This window comes from Dunckerocampus dactyliophorus, chromosome 4 (genome assembly GCF_027744805.1).
Source record: "Dunckerocampus dactyliophorus isolate RoL2022-P2 chromosome 4, RoL_Ddac_1.1, whole genome shotgun sequence".
In the NCBI taxonomy this organism is placed as follows: Eukaryota; Metazoa; Chordata; class Actinopteri; order Syngnathiformes; family Syngnathidae; genus Dunckerocampus; species Dunckerocampus dactyliophorus.
Genome location: NC_072822.1, coordinates 8351040 through 8372692, shown reverse-complemented (window position 1 = coordinate 8372692; position 21653 = coordinate 8351040). Strand labels below are relative to the sequence as shown.

Below are 21653 nucleotides of genomic sequence, written 5' to 3'. Positions count from 1 at the left end.
AATCGTCACCTAAAATACTGTAGCAACGCTGCAAAAAAAAAAAAAATTAATTGAAAATCCAATTGTTTTATCCCACATTTATCATAACAAACTTTAAGATGATCCTTTATGTTAAGATTTCAATTTGGACGACTGGCTTTCAATTTGTCATTTTTGTGGATGTCCACCCAATGGCCGTACTTTTTCCTATTCAAAGCATGCAGTAAAATTTCACATCTTTTACTGTTTCTTGCAAGGGTGCCGTGCTATTGTGTATGTGTATGCCCTTTTTTGTCATTAGGGCCGCGAGTAAAAAATGATGCAAGTAAATCAATGCTACCGATCATTGACCCATTTTAGGGCCTAATGATACTAAGGAATACTCATTTGAATGTACTTTATGAAAGTTATTTTAGTTTTTGTTTTTTTTAGCTAAAATGCTGTAGTTATTATGGGTGTCACAAGACACTCAGTTCCCGAGCGAAGATGATAAACAAGACTGGGTTGAGATGAGACAAGATTTTAACATTACTTTTAAGAAAAGGACAATGAAAAACTATGTGAAAAAAAGAGACAATATATTGCAATCTACTAATTTAATTTCTACTACGTTACACACTTCTGCACATGCCAAGGTGCTGAAACCAATGCACAGAGTGAACTCTCTTCCTGCCTGTTTGGAGGGATGGTAATATATTAAGGCCGGCAAAATGATCAAGTTCATTTTCATTTATTGTGCCTAGTGCACGAGAAATGAGAAATTCTGTTTTTTGACACAAAATCTTGTGAGACCCCTAGTAGTTTTTTATTGTGTGAATGCTTATAAAATTCTAATCAGGTGCTTTGATCGTCCATATTCTGCCGTTTTTTTGTCCTCTAACTCCCCCTACAATTCAAACCAATCTAGCATCAAATCGTTCACCTCATTAGGGAATAGTTTGCTATTCAGATATTTCAAAAAATTCCCAGATTTTCCAAAAATTCCACAACAATTTTCTCATTGAAAATGAATGGGCCATTTTTCTAACGTCCACCATTCACACAATTCTCAACCGATTCCAACCATTCCACCATGAAACCATTCCACTTTCAAACTGATCATTTTTCACATTCTAATTTTTTTTATTTTTTGCAAAATTCACCCTTTTTTGTAACACTACTTCCTCTTTTTCTAAGACTTCTTTCAATGTCCAGATTTCTCAATTCATTCAAGCCATTCCAACGTCAAACTGTTCAACACATTCTGGTTACGTATTTTTCAGATGACAACATTTTTTGTTTTACGCAAAATTCCCACTTTTCTCTAAAAACGTAACAATTGTGAAACCGATTTAAACCATTCCCAGGTCAAAATGCACAATCAAGACATTTAGCGTTCATGGTATATTACACTATCAATCATGCTATGTGTTAGCATGCTAGCAGTTAGCATGTTAGCATTGCTAGCATGCTAACATTAGCAAAGTAGCATTTTTGGCCATTTTCATTAGTGTTAACATTGACAGACATTCGCCGCTATCATGCTAGGTTTTGCATGCTAATGTTAGCATTGCTAACATACAAGCATTACCACAGTAACATTTAGCCGTTCTTATTAGTAAAAACTTATATAAACACTAAGTGCAATCATGTTAGCATTTTTTCTCATTTTCATAAGTATTGACATATGCAGACACTTAGCGCTACCATGCTATTCAATAATGCTTTGCAATTGCTTGCTCTAGTTTTTTTCCCCCCCGTGTCCGAAATACCTGTACTCTTATATTCCTTCTGCATTTCGACACTCACGCCTTTCATGCTCGTTTCTGTTTTGCCCTTCATGACTTCAGACATTGCCATCATCTAGTTACAATTATTATTATTTCATATGCATATTTCAGGCAGAGGTAGTTTTAAAGATTGACTTGTTTAAACGAGAAAAAAACATTTCAGCAGTTTTTGGGAAGTTGACATTTTTTGTCATTAGTCACAAATGTGTAAGGATATTTAAAGGAACTCTTAATGGTTTTAAGGGTGTGTACCTGTGACTACAGGGTTGCCCAGTTGCAAGAGCATGCGGACCTCGTGGCCATGTAAATGGAAGTTGTGAGAGATCTCGTCAAAGAGCAAGTAGTGGCTTCCTCCTGTTGGAAAGACAACATTGTCAGCAAATGCTGGGGGCTCTTTTGGAACGCCTGCACTACAGCCAGGTAGCTACTCTCAACAACAAACATAATTTAACACTGTCCATCAAAAATGAGCGTTACTATCCTCGCGTAGGCAGTTTTTGTGATGTAACTTGGATTTGAAATTGCAGTTTTATCAATTGATGTTGTCAAAAGCGCCGCACAACTGAATTCAGTTGCTGTGCCATACATTTTTCTTCTATTCTTCTGAGAGACAGTTATAAAGAGGAAAAAAAGCACCGGGACTGCTCCGCTACTCACCAATTAGGCAGACAGTCAGGATCTTGGCAGACTGGAGCAGTGGCAGAGCCAGCAGCGAGCACATCCAAACCACAAGCCCCATGATGTTGGTGCCACGCTGATCTGCAGCCAAGGTCCCGTAAATAGTCTTCCAGTTCAAAAATAAACTGCAACGAAAGCGTTCCTGTGCAAAACAGTTGCTGTAGTTCTGGCTTTTTAAAATTCACTGAAATGCTTTGATTGGATACTACCGCAGATAACAGTGGGAGGCAGGCACCAAAAAGGCAAAGTAAAAAAAATAGTTCTGCAGAAAAAAATATTTTTGTGACCGCCAAGCTGATGGGAGAAGGCATCTACAATGTATGAGGTTAACTGGCCGTGCTCGGGAGTAATGTAAATAATGGAAAAGTTCCGACCTTAAGGCGCTGATCTGTCCTTGTCATTCAGGAAGCGGCTCGCCGGCCTGTGCGCACGGTTCTGTCCACATGGCACATGAGCGTCTCCACTTTTCTCCAAAAGTCACGTTGACCAGCATTGGACCTGCAGTGTTAATAAAAGGGAGGGACCAGGAGGAGGGGCGGCAGTGAAGGGGGGGCTCAGGGTCCCCCAAAGCACTTCTTCAATAAAACAGAGCAAATAGGAATGTTCATTAAAGGCAAAATCACAGCAATATTGTGTCATTCCCCCCAACTGTGTCATTTCCAAAGCAATGCCATTTGGTGGCTAATATTTGCTCGAAATAATATAATTAACTGAATATTTGTCTTGCTGATTATTGTATTTATTGGAAGGGACGCAGCAGTAGGTAGAACAGCACATGCCGGCTAAATGAGCTACAATAGGGTAGCGGGTGCTCCGGAAGGTCGCCGCTAGCAAGTGAGGCTTGACATGTAGGTTATCCTGGACAATGCACTCATTGTGGACGCAAACCGATGCTCCTCTGTGGCAAAGAGGTCATTAGAAAAACAAGTGAATCAGAAAAACTGCTGGAGGGTTTCAGGAAAAAGAACACGAGTCAGAATGGGTCAGCCCCATCATGGCTGATGTTTTCACGGTCAGGTTGGCGTTGCATCGCCATTTTACTGCAGGTCGACATGTGGAAACAGTGCACGCTCAGCCAATACAAGCAAAATCATATATATTTTGAAAAAAAGCACAATAGATCTATGTGTCATCAATTAGGAGACTGTTGAGTCCCTCATGGCTGATGGGCCTGGAGCACATTATGGATGTTCTGAAAGAGAGCAGAACACATTTGACAGACTATAATAGAGTATAAACTAGAATGGCACTGTATAGTGTAGATATAGAACAATAAGAACAGCAAACATATATGCAGTATACCTCTTACATACACCAAGATTTGTTTTTCAGTGTTTTTCACTGAAGAATTAAGAATAATCTGGAAAATAAAAATCGAGGTGGTTTGTCCAAAGTCATTGTACTTCATGAAGTAACAATAAAATTGACCTTAAAACAACAACGTCATAATCATTTGAATGTCATGTTAATCCCTAATCACAATTTGTGGTCTGCTTTCAACATGCCGGGCGGTAGGGGAGGAGGAGCAGCTTGGGAAAAATGAAGAAAAACATTTTTCAAAAGAAAATGGATGGATGGATATTTTTCAAACCTGCTAGGCTAATGTCCGCTATGTATAAAGGGGAAATGGATACATTTTTAGTTGAGGGAGTGAACAGTGAGTCTGAAATGAAAATACCCCACAAAATCTCCTCCAGAAAATCAGTTTTTGGGGGAGTACGGACGGCCGTAATCGTATTATGTTGTCTGAGGGGAGGCTCACTGTGCCACACTTTGAAAACCCCTGCTTTTCCAACAGAGATGCACATGGAGCTGAACAAAAAGATGTGAGGTGTCTGTGACTGATTGACGTAAAAACAGGAAAATATGTCATGATGAGGACTTACGACAAACACGTGATTGTCCGTGCTCTCTATCAGGTTCTGAAATGTAGAATGCTTCAAGAGGACCGAAAAGGGGACACAATCCTCTGGCGTGTAGCCCAGATCTGCGAATATCTGCACCAGATGCTAGTGGGCAGCAGAGAATGACAAGACGAGTTGTATTTCATGTGACATTGTGCAGAAAAGACCTGTTCCAATTGAAATCAGCCTTGTGAACAATTTGCTTACTTTTATTGATAAATAAACAAAAGGGTTCCATCATACCTCATTGTTCACCTCTTGGCTTGGAGGAAGCGGCAGGCCACTTTTCATCCTGCTCATTTCAGGGCACAAGACAGAAAGGAGAGTAGGGATGGACATTTGCTGCTCCTCCAAGTGGTCTTCTTCTTCTTCTTCTTCTTCTTCTTTTTCCTCTTCCATGTCCTCCTTGTGTTCTTTTTCGGACTCTGAGGAGCTGAGCGCCATGGCCTCTTCGGGGCTGGTCTCAGACTGCAAACAACAATTCATTCTCACTGAATCATCTGTTGAACAGTTGATTGATGAGTACCTGCTTTTTCTCCGCACGCCAATGAATTCACCGTGACAAGAGGGCCGGATGGCGGGTACTTGAGATGAAGCCCTGTCATTACACTCAGCGCTCTGATGAAGCCCTGCTTGGGATCTGGATCAGAGGTGAAGTACAGGAGCATGGACATGTAGTCCAGACGAGGCGGGGTGTCTGAGTGGTCGGCAAACAGCTGGAAGAAGAACTAAGTAGGAAGAAGACAAAATTATTTAAAAAATAAGGTACTATCGTCATGACAACAGTTGTCAGGCAGTGCAGGTGCATTACCTTGTGTAGTTTCCCAAGGCGATCATGATGTGAAAGCTCAGAGGCGTCTTCACCGGGAAACCACAACTCTGTCTGGCGTTACAAGAGACAACCGCTTCAGTTTGTGTCAACTTTTAAGCAAAGACGCAAGATGGAAACCTGAGACTAACCTGCAGATATTCTTCCTCGCTTATATACCCTGTGCCATCAGCGTCTGCTGCCTTGAAAAGCTGGCGAGCACCCAGCAGGGCTGTGAGGGTGGGATACGGCCATGGGAGAGCAGCACTGAGCAGGAATTGGCGCCAGTCTATCTGCTTAGACTCGTTCATGAGCAGAGAAATGATCTCGTTCAGCTACAAATGAGAGAGGAAATGTGATGTAATGATAATAAATGATACTAAAGTCTACAATCTCAATTAAATTCCCATATCATAGCATCCACCAAGCCACTACATTAGGTACACCTGCAAAATCTAATGCAGGGGTCACCAATGTTTTTCCTTGGTTTGGTTTAATTTATTTCGAACAATCATATGTCCGAAAAGGAGTAGGAAGAAGCAGAGCTTATTTAATTCTATCCCCTTTTTGTAGCATATCAATTGTGAGAGCTACTTTTACAAAATGAAAATGGCCAAGAGCTACTCATTTTTGTAAGATTTCTTTTCAGAGCTTATTTTAAACCCAAACAAAGCGAATATGCTTGTTTTACCAGATCATGAACAAAATGCTGGTGTCCACAACTCACATTTTGCATTTCAGAATGCATTTCTTTCTACTGTTCTTTCATTATTAACTGAAAACCTGAATGAAGAGCAGGCTTGCGGGCACCTCATGTGGTCGTGGGGGGCTACCTGGTGCCCGCGGACACCACGTTGGTGAACCCTGATCTGATGAGATGTAAAAAAAAGCTGTATCCAAAATGCGGCTCGGTTTTAGCTGTAGTATGCACTGTATCATGTTGACACGTGTCATATTTAGGTTGCCTAATTTTAGCTACATTTGAATACAACCCACAGATTAGAGCTCACTAATATTGTGGCTGCTGGGTGTCTACCTGTGTTTCAGTCATGTTCACCCAGGGTTCGGGTAGAGTGTTAAAAGGGACCATGTCACTGATAAGACGGAAGAACTCAGAATTGGATATGAAGCCTAAATAAAATAGAAGAAAGAATGAAAATAATGACTAGATTAATAAAACAAAGGCAGCTAGACAAGTCAACAATTGTCTACCTGATGGAGCCTCGTTACAAAAAGAGTTGTAGAGTGACTTCAGCTGAACAATGGTCAGCATGGATGGTGTTGCTTTCTCTGATGCGAGTGGACTCGGTTGTGTCGGTGGACTCGGCACCAGTTGTGAGTCTCCGTTGAAATAGAAATCAATACTTTCCTGCAGAAAGCAAGATTGTTATAAAAAGCCAAGATTATTATCCACTAAATGTGTAGCAACTAATATGTTATCGACAAATAAAACCAACCAGCAAACCAACAGAATAAACCTTCCTGGTATTGGAACACACAATTAAATACATTCATGAATCAGCCCTGACTTTGGAATTGGCAGTGGATTTGACAAAAGTAACAATGACTATCGCTTATAAGTAATATCGCTTACAAGTAATTTTAGTTAGCGATGCTCGATATTGTCTTTCATACCAATATTCCATTCACTGATACTGTCCCGCACTTCATTACCGATACAGATAGCAAATGATACAGATACTTCTTTTACTGTAATGCTAATGGGTGCATTCCACAAATAAATACTGTTGACAAATACTGCAATATGCAATGTAAGTTATAGAAAAAAACATTATGTCTCAACAAGTCTTTAAAAAAATCAGTCAATTAAAAAAGTTCTCCTATCAACAAGTAAGACACTCTAGTGTTAATAAATAAGAATCTAATTAAATAATGCTGGCAACAATACAATTTGGAAAGCTCCCAATTTCTACGTAGCACAAACATCCGTATAAGCACAAAGTAAAGTGCACAGTATGAAACTGCGGACTGATACAATTAGTGAAATTATAAACTGGGCTCATTCTGCACATCACGCATGAACGTACCACGAACAAAACTAATTAGATTCGAAGTGTTGAAGAAAGACACCTTAACTCCCTCCTTGCATATTTATAATCCAAAGGCAAAACGTGGAAATAATTCCAGACTACAAACGTACTGCACTAGCAACGTGTTGCTCGGTGGAGCACGTCATCACTTGCACACCGATATCATTATCAGCAGAAAAGAAAATACAGCGATATGAACCGATGTGACACCGATTTGAATAATAATAATAATCCCAAATTGGACAATCTCAATATACATTTTACCATTGTGGTGAAACACTGTGGTGAAACCCACCACTCCATTAACTCAGTCGCTATGTATTACTCCTCTACCGGGGACTCGAGTTTCTGATTAAGTCCCGCCTCCCTGCACATATCATTAGCTTTCCTTTCGGTGACAGCTGATGCATGACTGGATGACGTAGACGTCCATTATTATAGCAGCACCTTTGATTGATTGTGATGTCACCGTGTGTGCATGATACACATATAACACCTGGCAAATACAAGTAAAACTTCACTTTTGTTTGTTTTTTGTTCATATAGTATATACAGTATGCAAACATGTCCAACTTCACACCAAACCAAAAAAAAAGATAAAATGATGATGCTACTTACCAGCACCAACTCATTCTCAAGCTGAAGAGCAGTCTCTATGTAGTGGCGCACCACCTCTGTTAGTTGGTCAATACTATAGGAAAAGATACATGTTCATTTGTATTATGGACAAAAAAAGTGTTTTGAAGAGTCAAACATGTCAGTGACTCATTGTCACCTTAGCCATGTTCATAAACTATACACTGTCAGACACTGACCTCTTCATTTGAGCAACATAATGGGCCTCTAACCAGTCCTGCATGTCATTAAAGAGCTGTTCAGCTCTGCTTTGCAGAGAATTGACCAATGTCAGCCCGTGGCCCTTCGCAAGCTTTATCCGAGCCTTTGCTGCATTCTCTGGAGAACACACACAGACAATGTGTGTGTAGGTATGGAAAGACACAGACAGCGTCATGCAGTACCTTCATGCTTGAGTGCGGCTGTGTATTCTTTGATTAGTTTGTTTTTGACTTGTCTGACGGCTCCGGGAGTCTTCTCCACATTGGGGGTCTCAACAGCCGGTGTGGGGCTGGGTGCAGGAGGCGGAGACGGGGACCCTGAAGAGACAAGAGGTGGAATACTGCATATTATAGAACATAATGTAGAATACATGCAAAAGTGTACATGCAGAAACATTCACTCCTTCCCTTTATTCTTTTTGTTTGACTTGTCCTTTTCTTTCTCCTTTTCCTTGTCCTTCTCCTTGTCCTTTTCTTGGGCCCTCTCCTTCTCTTGGATTGATTCCAACTCTCTTGCCCTCAGGTCCACCTGCAGAGGTTCTGTTGACACCTGGTCAAATGTAGTAGACACAAGTGTGTAAAATTGCCTCCCATAGAAATGTTCGCACATTCTATATCAAACACACAACATTACCATTTTAGATATGACTGCAAAGGCCTCGTCTTGTTTGGAGATCAGGATCTCAGGTAATTCCTGGGGCAAACAGAAGCATGAGAATGCTGCATTATCATCCATCTGTAAGTTTGGATTTACTTGTATAACCTTGTCAGACAAACAACAACGTTTATTTCTTTCTGAAAAACTACTGAGTATACAACATACTGTACATACGTAATTTTTGAGCCAGCTCTTGCATTGAATTATACAGATGTTCCTAATGAATTGAGCATGGTAGGAAATCGGATTTGAGCTAAATACCCTTGCAGGTCCCATATCCGAATTTTCCAGGAAGGTGATGCAGTCAACGTGATCCTGTTGACCCGCATTCAGATAGTAGTCTCTCAGGATATTTCGTGTGTTCTGAAAACGGCTCATTTCCACCTGTGCAACACAACCATTTCACATAAAGCTTTGGGAAAACAGTGATGGGATCTTTTACCAGTCTAAATATAACAGCCAACTGGTTTCCTACAGTATATACCAGTGTTACCTGTATGAGTCTTAAATGATGGTTGACAAGGACTATGGTGTGATCCTCCAACCACTTCTCTCCTATGAGCACAGCCCGTTGAGACTCATCGTCTTCCTTGTGCGTGTCAACAATGTCCCACAAATGCTCTCGCAGGTCCTACTCACCAAACATCTATGTTTACACACTCCTGCACTACTTAAATGATTGATTTTTTTGTCTTACATCAAGACGATGATTTAGCTCTGCTTTGGTCTCCTCGTTTTGCCTCAGATCGTCAGGGATGCTGTTGTAGTCCTTCTGCCACTGAGAGACTAATTCCTGCTTTAGGTCTGGTCGCTCCAGGTACTGCCTGAACTCCTCTCTGGTGTCATAGTTTAAGGGAAAAAAAATATGAATGACGAGAATCCAATGAGTCTATCCATGACTCTAATACAGGGGTATTCCCTTCAATTCAAATAGGTCCAGTTCAAGAAAAGTTCCTCAGGCAAAGATCCGGAACATGACAATGACTAACTAACTATACACCGAAGTAGCTTTGTAGTGGTATCAATGTCTGCATGTGACAACTGACTGTTATGCTTTACCGGCCCTGTCAGGATTATAAATCTGGGCTGGAATGGTCTGAGGGAACATTCATCAGCAGCTGTTGGGTGACTGTGAATGAGTGGGGATTTGGGTGGATTGTTCATATTGGACTCTGAGACTGCTTATTTTCTGTGACCTGCGTTCAGACTTGAGCGGGTATGTTTGGTCAAAAATGCTCGTAGTGGTGTTTTACATTGCCACTTTTTATGAGTGCCACGGACTCCGAGCATATGAGACAAATTGGTTTTGTGACATCTTCCATTCCGATCCATTCCATATTATTCTGCTTATCTGGTCTGGGTCGCCGGAGCAGCAGTCTCAGTTGGGAAGCCCAGACTTCCTGGTCTCCAACCACCTCTTCCAGCCCGGTACAACAACAAGACATTTCCAGGCCAGCTGTGAGACAATCCCTCCAGCGTATTTTAGGTATGCCCCGGGGCCTCTTACTGGCTGGGCATGCCTGGAACACCTCACCAGGGAGGCGTACGGGAGGCTTCCGGACTAAATGCCCGAGCCACCTCAACTGGCTCCTCCTGATGTGAAGGAAAAGCGTTCCTCCCAATCACCCCCCTTCAGGTCCCACTGTCATTGCCCACATGGGCATTGAAGTCTCCAAGTAGAACTGCGCAGTCACTAGCAGGTGTGCTATCCAGCACCCCCAATAAGACTGCCGTTTGGCAAGTGATATGATTTGAAATACACTACTTTAAAAAATTAGCTGCAGCCACATTAGGTGTATTTGCACAAAGTGTCGGTATCGGGTCGGTATTGCAGATATCAGCCTGAATTTGACTCAGTATGAAATCAGTGGTATCGCACATCTCTAGTCTCAATACTCTATTTAAATTAGCAATCTTTAGTGCCTGGAATGCACAGATTTGATTGGCTGAGTAGTACTTTGTGGGATGGCTGACCATGCAGCAATAAACCTTGTTTAAACTTTGTTGACCGCTGCCGCTGTTGCTGCCAGCATGTCTGTGAGTTATCTGCAGCACTATGGATGTATCATTACACAGCTTAAGAATTGCAACAAATGAAGAGCAGGATTACTCTACGCTTGTGAAGTTGAGCAATTAAATGATTTTATGTGCAAGTGTGCGGTGTGCAGTCATTCAATGTGGACCTCACGACTTAGCCTGCAGCTGCATTTTGGATTTTTTAGTTTTGCCGCAATAGTCAGTGATAACAATCGTGATGATTTGGACACCACATGATTTTTATATTTCGGTACATGATTAACTTAATCAAGTTTTATTCACATGGGGTAATTTGGCCCCGTCACTACAGCCTAGCTTCTTGCTTTGCAGCTAGTGTTAGAAACAAAACAGAAGGTGTTCAAGGCCCTCCAACACAAATTAACAAGCGTGACTGCAGCGGACACAAAAGGTAACGATTGTTATTGGTTTTCCAAAGCTCCTGTACTTTGTCAATACTGTCTGTGCAGCAGAAATTGTGTCAGCAAATTGCAAACAGCACATTAACAATGACTTCCACTGCAAACGACTTTACAGGATGCAATTACAGTTTCTATCAGAGCCAATCGATAAATCCATGATATTCCTGTCAGTTTTTTTGTCCTTTCATCTCAATCCAATATCCAGGATTAAGTCATCTATCAAGAAAAGACCAAACATTATCCAAGATTGATTTTATCATGACTATATCTTGTACCAAATACAATTATGGAATTGTCATTTCACCTACCACCTACATTTTCAAAATATACATAGAATAGAATAAACGTGTCATATGCAAACAAGCCCTCAACAGCAAATTGCAATTTACCTGACATCATATAAGTGATGGTCAATAATAGTGCGTTCCATGCGCAGCTCTTCCATGACAGACTTTACACTGCTCACATAGGAATCACATACCGCCTCCCATTGTTGACACAGATATTCAGATTTATCCTAAAGACCAGAGAACAAGGTTACATGACAATTTTCTCCTGAAAGAACAATTCAAATTCTAACACTAGCAACAAACAACAAAAGTCATTTCCTACCAAGGATACCGGCTCATCCACATAGACCCAGCCAGGTGAACCCGGGCCAGGTGAGGAAGAAATAGGAGGGGCTTCTTGCAACTCCTCATCGGGTAATGCGTCAGCAGACACCTCCTTACCTTCTGGATCTGTGGAATGGACAGAGAGCTCCATTCCATTCCACAATAACATTCATGCTGATTTGATTATCTGTCGTTCATGAAGGCTTACAAAAAAAAAAATCACATTATACAAAAAACATAGGTTCAAAATTGAAGATGAACAAACAGATAAGTGTTTGTCAGTCAACTTGTCAGTTAAATATGAAATAGTCGTATCTAAGCTTTAGCAGGGTAGTAGTACCTCGGTGGGATTTACCTCTGTCCTCTGTTTGTTTTGATTCTGACTCTTCGATTTTGACCGCTTCATTTGTGACGGTCGGTGTTTGTTCTATCTGCACGGGTGTCATAGGACGGGATGTCTCTACAGGTACTGTCTTCTCCAATGCAACTTCATCAACAGATGGCACTGCAGGAGCTGGTGCAAAAAAATAAGAGAACAGGTTTGTTTCCAAGAAGGCACTACGACTACGCAATGTAAGTGTTATCAGTGCATCTACCTTCCAGTTTTTGCATGATAGTCTTCTGCAGGAGCTTCTTCATATTCCTGTAAAGCTCTTCTTTCTGTACATCTGCATTTACCTTCATCAAAATACTTTTCCTCCCGTCACTCTCAAACCATTCCTGAAGTTTGGGCCAGTTGTCCTGAAAAGTTGCAATCCTAAAAGTTGAGAAAAAAACGTCAAGGTGGGTGATGCAAGCCTATACAGTAATAGTAAAGAACACAATTAAAGTATGGCATTAAATTCTATCACCTGTGTGGAATCTGGGCCACATACAGTTTTTTGTCAGCAGTCGTGTCAGCATGTCTATCTGTTGGCAAGGCAAGGCAAGTTTACTGAAAGAGCACAATTTATACACAAGGTTATTTAAAGTGCTTTACAGAAAAGACGGGTAAAATCACTTCATAAAAACATTCCATAAAAACATAAAATCATTCCATTAAATTCTATAAATCACTCTATAAAACAAACAAACAAAAAAAATCTAAATGAAGAGTGCAGATAAAATACTTTCAATTGTCGCACATCTTCAAGAAGCCTGTTCCAGATTTTGGCAGCATAAAACTGAAACGCAGCGTCACCGTGTTTAGTCCTGACTCTGGGCACCCACAGGAGTCCTATCCCTGAGCTTCTCAGAGCCCGAGATGGTTCATGTGGCTCTAACAAGTCAGAGATGTACTTTGGCGCAACACCATGAAAAGACTTGTACACAAGCAGAACTGTTTGAAAGTCTATTCTCTAATCGACAGGAAGCCAGCGCAGAGACCTGAGTACTGGACTAATATGGTCATATTTCCTGGTTTCTAGTCAGGACTCGACTTCACAATAAATGCTCAATGAAATCCAATTACACTATTCAACTAAGCATGCCTTTAAGAACCTTAATTTGTGCACTGGTGCACATAGTTGGAAGCATGTATTTCAAAAAGGTCTTGCTAAGATGAAGCATTAATATTAAGGGGGAAACAAGGGTTTAGGTCAATGCACGTGTGAATAATTAATTGAGTAGGAAGTACGTCTGGATACGTTTTGTGTATATAATGACTAAACAGTGACTGTACCATTTACATTAAACATTACAAATTAAAATGGTCATTGAACTTACTTAAAGACAAAGCCGCATAATTATTTTAATGTACCAGCATGATGGATAGCCCGCTTCGCCACACTATGATCGGGAATATTCAGCACCACAGCCAAGTCCAGCACTGGAGGCGGGGGTGGGGGTGTCGGCGGATTCGGATCAAGGAGGAGGTCTATCTTTCTGCCCATAAATTCGTTCTCTGTATCCAGAGAAGCAAGAGCTGTCTCTAACAGGTAGGCCTGGTCGACGTTGACTGGAAACCCATCCAGGATCCAGCCTGACTCAGGTGGAGTAAGCCTGGCAACAATAGAAAAGATGTATAGATTGTATCAGTTTATGCTCCATGATTTACAGTATATCAAGCAGTAGTACCTTATAGCCTCCACCAAAATGTCCACCAATAGTTCATCAGGTATGACACTGCCTTTGCTCAGCTCTGTTGCAGCAACTCTTCCTAGTAATGCACGGGCTGACAACTGGGATACAGAGACAGGGAGCACTGGGAGTGAGGAGAAATGTGCAGATTGGCAACTAAAGGAAAACTTGATGTTTAACAACTACTTCTCTTACGTGTGTGTCCAATATTTCCTCTTGACCTGAAAAGAAATGACATGCATACCAATGACACAAAGCATACATTACAACATTATGACTATATTCAGAAAACCCACCATATTTAAACACTCTGGAGAATACTTTATTCTCTATGTCTTCCTTATTTTCTGTGACCTGTAAATGTGTTTTAATCGGGTTATAGTTGAGATTTTATCCTCGAGCATTAGTTTACCTTACCTCTCCGTTCTTATGAGCAGTTAATGCCTGTTTTACTAGTGTGTCCACAGACAGGACACATATGTTCAGCTCTATAACAAGAAAACAACAGGCTCACTTAGAAAAACCATTAGCATGAGCGAGGATCTGTTATGTACCTTCAGCAATCTTCTTCAGGCATGTGGTCTTGCCAGAGCAAAACTTGCCCAAGACACACGCCTTTATCCTATTTCCAGGACACGATGATGGGCGCGGTGGCAAGGCCATGCTCCTCAGAATAAAGAGCACATGTCTGAGAATCATGTTGGGGCCCGGCAGTGAGCATGTCTCCCCGGCTTCCTCTGGCCACGTCCACTCTCCTACCATGTTCTAACACATATAGTCAAAAGTCAATATACTGTTCATTCACAGTTCAATTACCTCTGATGCATACATATCTGTAACTTACAGTGTATTCATCATAGTCCTGGTTGTTGAGTATCTCCTGTTTCTGAAGCTCGACGGGGTCTGGTGATGTGGGCCGTGGCTGCTCATATAGAGGCAACCCATTTAACAGCAATTCCTTCCATTCAAGCATCAGCTTCGCTGGAATTAAACTGGAAAATACACAGCTTGGTCTTAACAATATAAAGCGTCCTTGGGTCTCTGGAAAAGCTCCATATAAATGAAACATTGAGAGGTGCTACATACCATAAATGTTCCAATTAACGCCACTATTTAATGAACCACAATGTCTCTCATAGTCACAGGGTGCGTGGTCTTTAGAACCATTATAACCCTAATAACCATTAGGGTCTCTAATTAGTGTCGGGTCAACATCGGTATTAACAGTTGTGGCTGTAGGCAACCTCCTGATGTTGTTTTTATTAACTCCACAAGAGGACAGTAGCTGCATTTGTAGCATCATGAGTAGTCAGCATCTAGTAGCTTTATCTACCTTTGCATGCGCTTTAAAACCTTCGGCTCCTGTTGTGTTGTGCATCATACTTGATAACAAATGAACATGTGGTCAAACAGAACTACGCTTTCTTGTCCAATGTTTTATGCACTCTAAATCATATATATATTTTTCCATATACATTTTCTCATGTCTGAGAAAAGTGTATAAAGTGTGTGGTGAGGGGTTTTACAGCCTTAAAAGATATACAGGTATAATGAACAAAAAAACAAATCCTGTAAACGAAACAACATATACTGTAAATGAAAAAAACATATAATGAACAAAAAAACATATCCTGTAAACAAAAAACTATGCATTATAAACATAAAAACATACTGTACATAATCAATGAAAAATATATAATGAACAAAAAAACAAATAAAAAATCAACCTCTACTACACGGATTTCACTTAACACTGGTATTTTTTGGAATCTAAGCCCGCGTTAAACGAGGGAACACTGTACTAGTATAATGACTTTTCACATTTTGAATATAAAAACCTCTCTCCATTTATCACCTAATCCCCTTCTACAGTTTTGGTAAATTAAGGCCCCGACTAAACTGAGAGCATTTATGATGCAAGCAATTAACGTACTTTGCGGTGAGCAGACGATATTCTCCAACTTTGGTAGCCAAGTCCACAATCTGCTCCAAAATCTCTTTGCACTTCTCAAAATGCTTCTTGGATCTGTTCTGTGCACACTCCTCAGCCATCTTCTTGCAGAATTCAAGCTCTAGCCGAATCTCTTCTGCACAGTCCAGCTGAGCCTGTCTGGTCAGGGCCTGAAGGACAAAAGTGCATAAGGCAGGTCAGAAAAGGCCGTTAGATGGCCAGACCTGTCACCACTCACCGCCTCCCTTTCCAGAGCTTCCCGGAATTCCTTCTCCCTCTGTTGCTGGAACTGCTGCTCTTTGAGCAGGCGGTTCTGCCGGAACGCATCCTTCTGCTTGCGCATCTGGAGGAGCTGCACTGCCAAACGCTTCTCTTGCAGAGTCTGGCCTGTCAGATATCTCACCAGTTGCTCTTCTCGCCTTCTCTCCTGCAGGGGACAACTAGTTACTGTATGTACCAGTAGTCCATAAATGCATGGTGTGAAATTCATGTATATGCTTTATTACAGAGCCTTGAGTTCGACACTTGTGCCCTGGCGCTCACACAGCCTACCTCTTGAGCTTCGTGGGCCTTGAGCTGCTCTATCAGGCATCTGTTTCGTCTCTTCTCTCTCTGCTCAGAAGCTGCTTCATTCTCCTGCAACCTCTGGCGGATGTCCTGAATGTACTTACTGCTGGACTGGAGCATCAGTTCATTTCCACCTTTACCACAGCCTTGAGTGCTGCTCGCCAGCGAAGCGTCTAAACCACTAGCAAGGGTAAGAAGGTTCAAATATTTGTGTTCATGTGTGAGAGCAAATCTCAACCTGCACTATAAATATTTTTTAAAATGTCCACGAACTGCTAAATAGCTCACCCTGAAGAAGAAGCAAAGCCTGAAGTGGCCAGCTTCTTCCTGTTTGTCTCAAACTGAGCAATTTCAGTCTCGACTATCTGCAGGGACAGAGACACACCTTTGTTTTATTTCATATTATTTACAGATTTGTGTCTTTAATCTTAAGGCCAAGTCTAATATCAAGTTTTCATAGAGCAAGTGCAAATCAAACCTCAATTTTTGAGCCAGAGACCATGAGAGGTCTTTGTGGTACATGCCTACCCACCCAGTAGCTGGGCACGAGTCTCAATATTTTAAGCCTGAGACCAAGTCACATTTAAAATCTTGAAAAAAGTGTTTGCACTGGAGGGTCACGTATTTGTGTATGGTGTACTTCACAGTTTTTAAGTTACAGACCAAGACTAGTCTACGGTGATGGAGGTCAAGTCAAAGTTTAGGCTCAACTGTTTGAACTGGAGAGCAAGTATGGTCTCAAGTCAGTCCTCTTTTCTGTCCTTTTTGCTGGAGCACAAGTATAGTCTTGTCTCAATCTCAAATACCGGTATTTAAGATTGAGTCCAAGTTTAGTGTAAAGCCTTTAAGCCGGAGACAAGTATACCATCAGCTCAAGACTAAGTCTAGTCTTATTTATTTGCAGAGAAAGTCAAAGTCTGCTCTGACATCAAGTCTAGTCAAGTCAAGTCTAAAGTCTTGGAGGTCAAATCCAATTTTGTCTTTGAGCCAGAGACAAAATCTAGTCTCAAGTCTAGTGCATTAAAATTACAAATCTCCTCTTAAGCCTAAGGTAGTCTTAATTATCGGAGCCCAAGACTAAGTCTGTTCTCAAGTGTTTGCAGGACAAGTATAAGCTTATTCTTGAGTCTTTGTTTTTTTTTTTTGTTGGAGCCCAAATTTAGTCTAAAATCTGAGTCAGATACAAAATCTAGTCTAAAATCTTTGCAGTCTAAATATCCTCTCAAGCCTTATAGTTTATAGAGTTTAAAGGGACTGCATGCAGCAAATTCCCCAGCTGCCGAGATGGCGCCACCTTCTGAATGTACTGCAGGCATTATATCTTACACACTTCCTGTTATGAGTGTGTAAGCCACACCCAACACAACACAGCATGCACACTAGTTATTGGTGTCAGCTAATAACAGCAGTTTGGCTACTAACATTAGCTATCATTGAATGTATAGCCTAGCGTAACAGCAACATGACTGAAAGTTGTTGATAGCCTCTCTGGACGGTGGACGTGCTACGGAAATGTACGTGAATAGCAGCCAGCGCAGAGTGACCAATCATCTCATCTCACAATTTACACCAATTTTTATGACGTTTCATTCATAATCATAAAATATTTTTGTACAAGCTGTTCTTTTAAACCACTATTGGTAATATATGCTAGCCGGTGTTGGTGCTCTCATATACTGTACAGTACAGTCCCTCGCGGTTAATTGGGTCCTGACCCGACTGCGATAAGTGAATTTCAGCAAAGTAGGATTTTATTATTTTATTATTTTCGTAGTTAGAGCACAGAAAACCTGACTTTCGAAATACAATTACCATTATTAGAGCCCTCTAGACATGAAATAACACACCTCAAGTCATCTTTACATACATATCACCCATTATAGTAGATATAATCAGAGAAAATAACCCATTTAAGATATAAATAAGACTCATGCAGGTGTGTGTTTCAATAAATGTCTTCCGGACGTGTGGACAGGAAGATATGTCTGGGATTTCGAGTTGAGTGCGGCCACAACAGTAGCCTGTGATATAATGATGATGATGTTGACTATTATGATTATGTTATTATTGTGCCTGTTGTGAGATAACTCATTATAAAACAATTCAAGCCTTTTGTTGGCAATCAAGTCGGGTGCGTGTTACTAGTGACACCCAGTGGTCAGTGTAGACTACAGTTCGTCAACGTCTTGTATTGCCTGAAACTGTATTTGCATTTTACTTCATTTAGAACATTTTTATGCTTTAAAATATTTAATTCAGGCCAAGAATATGTAACATTTAAATATGTATTTTTTGGACTAATAATGGGCCACAGTCAACCACGAAACAGCAATCATTTATTAATGAATTTTTGAAAGACTGCGATGGAGTGAGGGATGACTGTAGATTTATCTTTTTAAATAGAATCTTGAGCCAGCTGCATACAGTCCCTTTAAGTCTCATCCTTTATCAGTTCACTGAGCTTGAATCAAGTCTCTAGTATATTTGCAGCGCAACTTGGTCCTACAGTCTGACGAGTTAAGCGCTTGATCGTAACCTGTGCTTGTTGCTCTTTGCGTTGATGCCTCTTCTGTCTCCTCAGGTTGACCAGTGAAGAGTAGGGAGGCGGCTTGGGCACCTGGACATCAGTGGCCTGGTTTTGAATCGTGATGATGTCACTGTACTTTGGACGATTAAACTGGGACATATACAGAATCATTTGCCAACAATGTATGATTTTGATTTCATTGTAAAACAAATACTGTTAAGTGGTGAGGTAGAGAGACAAATGTCACAATGTCAGAAATATTTGTTTATTTAGCTTTGCTCTATTTATACTGACATTGTTGTTGATGATGATGCACAAAAAAATGGCCACACGGGCATGTTCGGTCCCGTATGTATGCTTCTTTTGGTACCTTCCTCATGTGAATGCCTCTCTTCTCATCCTGGACTCTGTGTTGACTCTTTGCATGGGCTGACTTGTCGTCCATCTGATAGCGTTTCTTGTCAGTGTAGTGTTGAGTCATTTTCTGCAACTGCAGCACCTCTGCATCATGTTTTCCCGAAACGTGTGAGAATCGCTGCATGAAAGAACCACATATGTACAGAATCTCACCCAAGTCAGTACACACATCACATTCAGCATTTTTATTCCAGCACATCTTCTGAAGGACGGTATGCTACAAAGTAAACTTGGACATACTTAGAGTAGTCAATGTACACCTACCGCAGTATAGATTTAATGAGTCAACACAAAGCCATGGTCTACGTATCGTAGCTGGCAACACAAGTGAGGTGTAAGATAACTGAGTTTTGCCTACAGTCAAGTACAGTGGTGGTAGTGTCACGGTCGTGGGCTGCCTGAGTGCTACCAGCACTTGGGGGATCTGTGGTTCATTTCGGGAAACGTGAATTCCAACATGTACTGTGACATTGAAGCTGAGCATCACCCCCACTTGGGAAAATCGTGACACATACCCGCGTTCCAGCATGATAACAATACCAAATATGTACTGCTGTACAAACTGTATACTGACTGCTCTAAAGTACATCTAAGTTCCATTTATATAGCATTCCCCCTTGAGAATATGTAATAAAATGTTTGCTAAAATGTGAGTGTTGTACTGTACTTTTGGGTCTCTTTTTTGGGGTATAATTACAACCTGAGGTCTCCTTACACCTAGATAACCATTCTATGCTAAACTGGCTCAGTATCTTGTCCACACTTACATCTGAGAAGACTTGGTGATCTTTTTTCTGCAGGGTAGTGATGGCCACAGGCTGCATAATTTCCATGGTTGCCTTGCTCATCTCAGACTTCCTCTTCTTTTCCAGTGAGACGTAGAGCTGATAGAGCAGATGAGTGGCAACGCCCACCTTCTCCTGCATCAGCCCTTGAGCTGTGGTCAGGTCGAAGGAGATGCCGAGCAGATGGAGAGTTGGCTCCAGATGAGTGAAATTGTTCAGTTTGGACATGGAGGTGCTGTGCATGCATATTCAGAATGATTAGAAGATAAAGCAATTCATAATGTGACAGAAGAAGTACCAACTTACTCTGTCTTTGTGAACACGCTGACATCATTAAGCATCCCATATTTTTGTAGAACTTCACCGATGAGGTAACCACTTGAGAAATCCTTAGCAAAGGTATTTGGATCTGAAAGGACACACATACAATGACAAACATACGACACATTATACAGTATAATAGTACTACATACATCAGTCCATTTTCTAAACCACTTGTCGTCATTAGGTTCACATTAGGTTAGGTTCATGGTTGGGTTGGAGCCTAGCTGACTTTGGGGGCAAGAGGTGGGGTACACTCTGGACTGGGGCACATATAGACAAACAACTTTTCACGCTCACATTCACACACATACTCTCAAATTACCTACAATGCATGTTTTGGGGATGTGGGAGATAGACCAAGCAGGTCTGGGGAGAACATGCAAACTCCACACATGTTGTAACATGTGACCCATGCATTAATAATAACAATAATTTGTGGTTTATGCTTTGTTCATTCATGTTTATGTATTTCGAAAATCTTAAATAGTGCTTTTGTGTGTTCCACCGGCAGCTGTGAATAAAATGTCTTTATTTATTGAGTATATGTGTTCTATAAATAAATAAGAATTAGAAGAATGATATGAAAAAGATTTTTGTGACACGAGTGTATGCCTCTCAGCATTCCCACAACAAATTGTCTGGATAAATAATGTTACCTCTTATGATAAAGACCCAATTTTGCAAATGAATGCTTGATTATTATATTTAATAGCGTCTAATATACAGCCATACAGGAGTTAGCTTTGCAAAACTGCTGCGTCACGGAATAATTAGCGTTGGGATAAATCAGCTAGGATAAACATTTCAGTCACACATACCGACAACTTTTGACAGCCGAAGCTCCTCGTTTAGCCACTTGCACAATATATCCGACATATTTGCTTCTTTTTGTTGCCTTTAATCTAACACCTGTACCATTACCGCTACTTTTCGAACGTCACACTTGAAGCAAATTGGACACATCTGTCAGGACATCAACGTCACCAAGAGTGGTCGATGGGATGTAAACAAACGTATCTCGGCGTGGCTCCATGGAAACTGGTTTCCCGGGGAAGTTCCCATTCCAGTTAAGCCATTAGTTTGAGCTACGGATTTGCAGATTCGTCACGACGTGGTCCATCTAGGTAGAAAAAACAGAGCTGTTGAGCACTTTTTAATTGTTGCAATTGTCATGACTAACTAAGCTTTTGACTGAAAAACAACACCGGATAAGCAAATGAAACAATTCAGAACGAAACAGGTGGAGGAAAGGCTTGATGTTGTCGTCGCCA

General features: G+C 41.0%; 2 protein-coding genes across 5 annotated transcripts in view; both read right to left on the bottom strand.

The window, feature by feature from the left end:
- LOC129180250 (UDP-glucuronosyltransferase 3A1-like) overlaps positions 1 to 3524 on the bottom strand; it is a 9927-nt gene extending 6403 nt beyond the window's left edge. The window contains exons 1-2 of the mRNA XM_054774522.1: positions 2406 to 3524; positions 2001 to 2102 (exon numbers count right to left, since the gene is read on the bottom strand). Coding sequence (XP_054630497.1) covers positions 2001 to 2102; positions 2406 to 2487 — 184 coding nt within the window. The 5' untranslated portion in view covers positions 2488 to 3524. The remainder of the gene's footprint in view (positions 1 to 2000; positions 2103 to 2405) is intronic.
- spef2 (sperm flagellar 2) lies at positions 2855 to 21645 on the bottom strand. 4 transcript variants are annotated; one of them, XM_054774519.1, is made up of 37 exons: positions 21201 to 21645; positions 20365 to 20467; positions 20041 to 20293; positions 19227 to 19391; positions 18866 to 19006; positions 16618 to 16694; positions 16315 to 16510; positions 16001 to 16189; positions 15745 to 15932; positions 14656 to 14803; positions 14366 to 14576; positions 14229 to 14299; positions 14108 to 14165; positions 14007 to 14032; positions 13809 to 13912; positions 13492 to 13733; positions 12605 to 12662; positions 12350 to 12510; positions 12109 to 12267; positions 11752 to 11879; positions 11529 to 11656; positions 9381 to 9519; positions 9177 to 9314; positions 8945 to 9067; positions 8660 to 8719; positions 8436 to 8575; positions 8209 to 8345; positions 8005 to 8143; positions 7808 to 7880; positions 6351 to 6507; positions 6175 to 6269; positions 5291 to 5473; positions 5142 to 5213; positions 4888 to 5058; positions 4574 to 4798; positions 4313 to 4435; positions 2855 to 2924 (listed from the first exon to the last, which is right to left on the bottom strand). In XM_054774519.1, the coding sequence occupies exons 1-37, from the start codon at positions 21256 to 21258 to the stop codon at positions 2904 to 2906; spliced, it is 4860 nt and encodes a 1619-aa protein (XP_054630494.1). In that variant the 5' UTR covers positions 21259 to 21645; the 3' UTR covers positions 2855 to 2903. The 4 variants fall into 4 exon arrangements, with proteins under 4 accessions (XP_054630494.1, XP_054630493.1, XP_054630495.1 ...); XM_054774518.1 differs by lacking the exon at positions 2855 to 2924 and adding an exon at positions 3472 to 3618; XM_054774520.1 differs by lacking the exons at positions 2855 to 2924; positions 4313 to 4435 and having other exon boundaries at positions 4691 to 4798; positions 4857 to 5058.
- Between the last annotated feature and the right edge of the window lie 8 nt (positions 21646 to 21653).

Excerpts from the sequence above, each read along its gene's own strand:
- spef2 (XM_054774518.1), bottom strand. The coding sequence starts at position 21,258 with ATGTCGGATATATTGTGCAAGTGGCTAAACGAGGAGCTTCGGCTGTCA. Across the intron at positions 11,657-11,751 it reads TGGATGAGCCGGTATCCTTG|GATAAATCTGAATATCTGTG; the intron begins GTAGGAAATGAC and ends TCTGGTCTTTAG. Across the intron at positions 9,520-11,528 it reads CATCACTTATATGATGTCAG|AGAGGAGTTCAGGCAGTACC; the intron begins GTAAATTGCAAT and ends CTATGACACCAG.